General features: G+C 30.2%; 1 protein-coding gene across 1 annotated transcript; it reads left to right on the forward strand.

The window, feature by feature from the left end:
• The first annotated feature begins 3,079 nt into the window (after window positions 1-3,079).
• On the forward strand, window positions 3,080-3,793 carry LOC11412448 (agamous-like MADS-box protein AGL62). Its single transcript, XM_003594526.1, has one exon. The coding sequence runs from the start codon at window positions 3,080-3,082 to the stop codon at window positions 3,791-3,793; it is 714 nt and encodes a 237-aa protein (XP_003594574.1).
• The last annotated feature ends 2,282 nt before the right edge of the window (window positions 3,794-6,075 follow it).

A 6,075-nucleotide genomic window follows, 5' to 3' on the forward strand; every position in this document is an offset into this window, starting at 1 on the left:
TTCTTCTTGTCAAAAAAAAAAAAACTACCTCTATTTTAAAATATTTGTTCGGAATTTAACAATATACACTCCACTATTCACATAATTTGCTTTGGCTATATATTTTAGCTAATATATACTCCATCCGTCCATAATATAAGCAAAAAAAAAAAAAAAAAATTTCTTTGTCCTAAAATATAAGTAAAAAAGATAAACTTTTATCCTATTTAATCTTGTTTTTTTTTAAAAATCTCTTTTCCAAGAAAAACTTTTGCTTATTTTCATAAAATAAAATGCAAATTTCATTCAATTTTCTCTCTCTTTTATTTTTACTATAACCAATAGCCAATGAAAATTGTTTTTACATCTTCCTATAAAACTTTTTTCAAAGAAAATACCAAAAACTATACTCCAAATTCTTATGTTTTAATTTTCTTAATAAGTGTGATTTTTTATTTTTTTTTGCTTATAATTTGGGACGGAGGGAGTATATATATAAAGATGTTGTTAATTTGTGTCCTTAGTACATAAATTAAGAAAGTAAAAATGAAATTAAAACATAAATTTTATCTTAGAAATATAAGATTTTAAATATTTAAAACATAAAATGCACATTTTTCAATCAAATGTTTCTATGTTTAATTCCTTAACTTGTGCCTTAAGGGCACAAGTTACCATATCCTTATATATAAAATACAAATGTTAAGATTGTAAGATATTTGTGGCATGAAATACAATTGGTATTTGACCCACAAAAATAAATTTTACTTATCATCTTTAGAGCCGCATTCCTACTACTGATAATCTTTTGCGTGGGGTTTACTTCAGAATCACCAGCGACTATGTTTGGGTGGTTGCGGATCTAATGAGGATATTGATCATTTGTTCTTGCCTTGTAACTTGTTTTGGATCTATTTATATATTGGCTTCGCATTGGCTAGGTTATGTGACAATGATTCTCGCTCTCATTTCCGACCACTTCAATTCTGTCATTTAAGTGGATTATCAAAGCATCATCGGTCAGTGATGTGTCTTTTATGATTTTCTTGCATATGGGTGATATGAAACAAAAGAAAACGGTCACATTTTCAAACACAATGAGCACTCCTTACATCAACAATTCGACACAACTAGTGTTTTCTTCCCCTAAAAATCTGAGATTTAACAACAACAAAAAAATAAATAAAGAAATCAAGTATTTACTTATGGACGCCATGCTAATGTCCAATACAAGAAAACGTAAAAACAGAGAAAGAGACTAAACATATTTTTTTTTAATCTAGTGGTCGGATCTCACACAATTAAATATGGAGAAGTGGAATGTCCGGAATTCGTCGACCCCTACATAAATTATGAAATATCCATGTCAATTGAACTAAGCTCACGGGAATAGAGACTAAACACTTTAATCGTCAATAAATTTTTTATTATGATTACCCTCCATATATTCTTCTTTTTTTCTATCTTTTGCTATTGCCTTTTCAAACAAGTAAATTCGAAAAAAAATTACCAGTATGAAGTTAAATGAAAATATCTTCCTAAGTATTCTCTGAGTTCTAGAAAGTTACTTTGATAATTAGAATATGATTTTATGAGAACAAGATACCTCATTTTCTGCTTTATTAAATCAAAACAAAATGGGAATCATGAAATTACATATCATTGATTTGACAAATCCATGTTAGATCATCTTATGGAAGGTAACCAGAAGTTTTTATTTGACAAACGAATTCACTAGTTAGGTTCAATAGAGAATTAAGCATAATTATTTATTTATGTTAAAAAATTATGTTTCGAAATTATATACATGAATCTTAACAAATCAAAGCCTGGGGTTAGCTGGCATTTAGTACTAACTACTAAGTGATAGAAAAACAATAACGAGCCGTATTTAATTATTTGCAGAGTATATCAATTACCATACACGCAATTCCTTAAAAAAAATTACCATACTTTAAGTAATTAATTTATTTCAAAATTATACTTTTCCTTTTAAATTATAATATATTATAATTGATTAAAATAAGGTGTGTTATAGTTTTGATTTATTTCATAGTAATTTAAATAATATTTTTTAAAACTGATAAGTAGATTCAAATTGATCTTAAAAGAATTGAAGAAGATGGAAATTATTATTAATTAACCCAATACTAATTGTCATTTTACACCGGTCTATGAGAGCAATTAAACATCACTTTTAACTTATAATTCAAACTTATACACCATCCAGTCCCTACTATAAACAAAAGAGTTATGTAAAGATTTGGAAACGAGGTAAGAAATGACACATACAATAAATAAAATATACCTTTTAAAAATCATGGAGTTTTCAAATTAATATTTACTCTTCTACCACACATTATGTCTTTTATGGGTTATTTTCAGTCCTTTTGTGGTTCGAATCTCATGCGATATTAATAATAATTTTTTCAATTTTAAAAAATAGAACAAAAAAATAATAATTGCAATTCGTATGTTACAATTGGCCGCTGATTTGATAGAAAAATTAAAAAATTCATAATAGCTATATAATATTTTCCATCTCATGAAACATTTTTATTTTATAAACGTAAATAATAATTTTAAATGTTGTATTGCCTTTTTATTTTTACGTCAAGTAAAAAAAGGCAGACTACATTGGATACTTCAACTATGTAAAATATCACCATTCTTATCATTGTACAAGACTTTCTTTTTAATTTTATAATATATAAAATAATATGAGCATAATTATTTCAAATTCTTCGAATTGTCCAGATTCAATTAATCTAACGATTGTTGAATAAGCTAAGGTATATATAATTGGAAAAAGACTTTTTTTTTTTTTTTAAAATTGAATTATCTTCCATATAAGCCATGTAAAAAGAGATTTTATGATAATCTCTGAATCCAGCAAATATTTTAATGTAATGAAAAGGCACTACGTTTGAAAAAGAACCGCGTCTTGAAAATACACTCAAAAAATTTGAGCGGAAATATACTCACAAAATTTGTCTATAAAAGAACTCCTTCACACCCAATTCCAATGTACCATTTCTTAGTCTAAATTTACAAACATACTCACCCACCCTTTTCTTTTCTCTCTTTTTGTGCTTCAACCATGTCAAGTGGAAGGAAAAGCCAAGGTCGCCAAAAGATTGAAATGAAAAAAATTACCAACGAGAGCAACTTGCAAGTGACTTTCTCGAAGCGCCGTAGTGGGCTCTTCAAAAAAGCCAGTGAGCTTTGCACCCTCTGTGGTGCAGATGTTGCTCTTGTTGTTTTCTCACCTAGAGAGAAGGTATTTTCATTTGGCCACCCCAATGTTGATACGGTCATAGATCGTTATCTCTCTCGGGTCCCACCCCAAAACAATGGTACCATGCAATTCATTGAGGCTCACCGTAGTGCCAGCGTGTGCGAGCTCAATATTCAGGTGACTCAGATCAACCAGCTACTGGACATCGAGAAGAAACGTGCTGAAGAGCTGAGCAACTTGCACAAGGCGACTGAGACTCAATTTTGGTGGGCTGGTCCCGTTGATGGGATGAATAGGGCCCAACTTGAATTATTCAAGAAGGCTCTGGATGAGCTTAAGAAACTTGTTGCTCATCATGTTGATAGGCTTGTAATCCAGGGTGCTCCTACTCAAACCCTTCCGTATTTTGCTGGAAACAGTTCGTCCTCCAACATGCCTCTCCATCATCAACCAAATCCTCCACAAGCTCATATGTTTCCAGCACAGTTTTATCAGAACCCAATGTTGCAACCTCATTTATTTGGCTTCAACAACATGGGGGGAGGAGGTGGATATGGACCCTCCAGATTCTTTTGATCGGAGCCCTTAGATCCGCCTTAAGATGCTCGTGTCAATTTATTTTTATGTTTTTTTGTTTCATGTTGTTTTAAATTTATTTCGATTGGAGTCCACATGCTTAACCTAGTTTCATGTATGTGACTTGGTTAGGCATAATCTTAGTGTTATCGGGTCTTTCTTTATCTTTCTTATCTACTTGGAAGTTGAAATTGAATTAGTATTGTATTATTTATTATTTGAATAAAGGGCGTCTTATTTATGTATCGCTTCAAAATTGTATTTAATCTCTTTAAGTCCAATTTGAATTTGTTTCATTCCCTCGTAGTTTTTTAATCATCAGTTGTGAGTTTTGAAATCATGATCAAGTGTAAAAAAAAAGTGGATAAGAGAATACCAATTTATATTTGTGCTAAAATCAATTAAAATTTATTGGATAATTTACATAATTTTTTGGTTTTCCACAATTTATTCCATTGGAGATAATCCTCTTTGAGATATGTTAGACACAAATGTGGATACATCTTTCAGCTGCCACGATGTGCTAATTTAATGTCTTTCGTTAGACCAAACCTCTTGTTGGTAATTTAAGCGTTATGATGATGCATGTAATTCACAAAATTAATTCATTGTTAAAGGCTTCACTATATGTAAGCTTTATTGTAAATTCTCATTGAGGTTGGTGGTTCTTTCTCTGATTTTCTATGAAGTGCATCTTTGTTAATCTAAACTTTTATCTGCAAAATATATTAATATACATATTAGTTAATTATATTAGATTAAATGCTTGAGATTTATGCTTAAACTAGTCAAAATTTTATTAAATGACTTGAATTTAAGAGCACAATATGGTAATTTTAAATTTATTTTGGTTTCCATCTGATACGTCTATTCAAAAGAACAGCTAAATTTTTTAGAAAATAGTTTCAATTTTTTTTTGTATGATTGAAGGTACAAGAGTTGTGTGTGTATATGTATTAATTTTTATGTATAAGAAAAGTTGTGTTTATTTGAAGATGATTTACTGCTAGAAGAGTTGTGTTTTTTATATATCAAATTTTTAAGATTGATATATAATAATCTATGTTTTGGTCACTCCATCATTATCATTTTCAGGTTTAAGTTCCAATAATTTTGTGTGAGTTTTTATGAATTTTTTTATGGTCTTGCATCTTTGTTTGTGTTCAATTGTTATCTTTGCTTCAAGTTTGTACTTTACGTGTTTGCCGAAATATTTGATAATGACTCGTTTTGTTGATAATGTAATTTGAGTAAGGAGTGTATTGTGGTTTCCACCAAATTCAATATTTTTGTTATCTTATTAAAAACTTCTCAACATATGGTTGAATTGGTCATTCAAAGACCACCTATAGTCGAAATGAGCAAACACTATCAACAATTCCCCCCCACCCCCACAGAGGGTATTTGATTATTCTGTACCATTGGCCATATATGTGAAATAATTTAGTAGGGTCTTTGATTATTCTTTACCATTGGCCATTGTGCTCCTTGATTTTCGGATATCAAACCATTAATTGATTTGAATCGTCAATCTTTGAACTCTCAATTTTTATTCGTGGGAAGGGAAAAAATGAGTAAAAACCCTTATCGAGACTTTGGATTCGGGGGTTGGTTTCGAATAGGGAAGATGTTAAGCACCCTAAACGACTTCGGTACTCCGAAGGAACCGCTTACTTAGATTATCTTGTGCTAAATTCATTTGCTTACTTGAAAAATTATTACCTAAAAATCTAAGTAAAAGAATGGAGGGAGAAGAAGTATGTTTTTGGTTGTTTTTATTTGATTTGGGAGGACAAGTCCTCTGCCTACGTACCATTTTTTGGGAAAGGGATCAAAACCGACGTAGTTCCACTCAAAAATTTCTTTGGTGGGTTAGGTTGATTTTAAGATTTTTTTTGAAAATGGTTTTTAAGAAGAGAAAGATGCCTCAAGGCATGAGATAAAAGAAATGAGTGAGGTTGATTGATTTTAAATTTTGAAAATGGTTGAAGTTGAATTAAAATTGATTGAGAATTTGATTAAGAAAATAAAGGGAAAATGTTATTAAGAAAATGATTTTTGAAGTTTCGCATATCCGATTTTTTTTTGAGAAAATGATTTTTCTAAACTAACGGTGAAAACTAACGTAACGTCGTAAAAACTAACGGAAAGCGGTAAATAAAATGTGGTAGTGTCGGTGCATGTGTCGGTGCTTGTGTTACCTACATTATTACATCAACTCCTAAATACAATCCTAAGGCCTTTATGCCAAAATAAAAATGCAAGAAATAAAATTACATCAA

Source organism: Medicago truncatula, chromosome 2 (assembly GCF_003473485.1).
Source record: "Medicago truncatula cultivar Jemalong A17 chromosome 2, MtrunA17r5.0-ANR, whole genome shotgun sequence".
Taxonomy (NCBI): Eukaryota; Viridiplantae; Streptophyta; class Magnoliopsida; order Fabales; family Fabaceae; genus Medicago; species Medicago truncatula.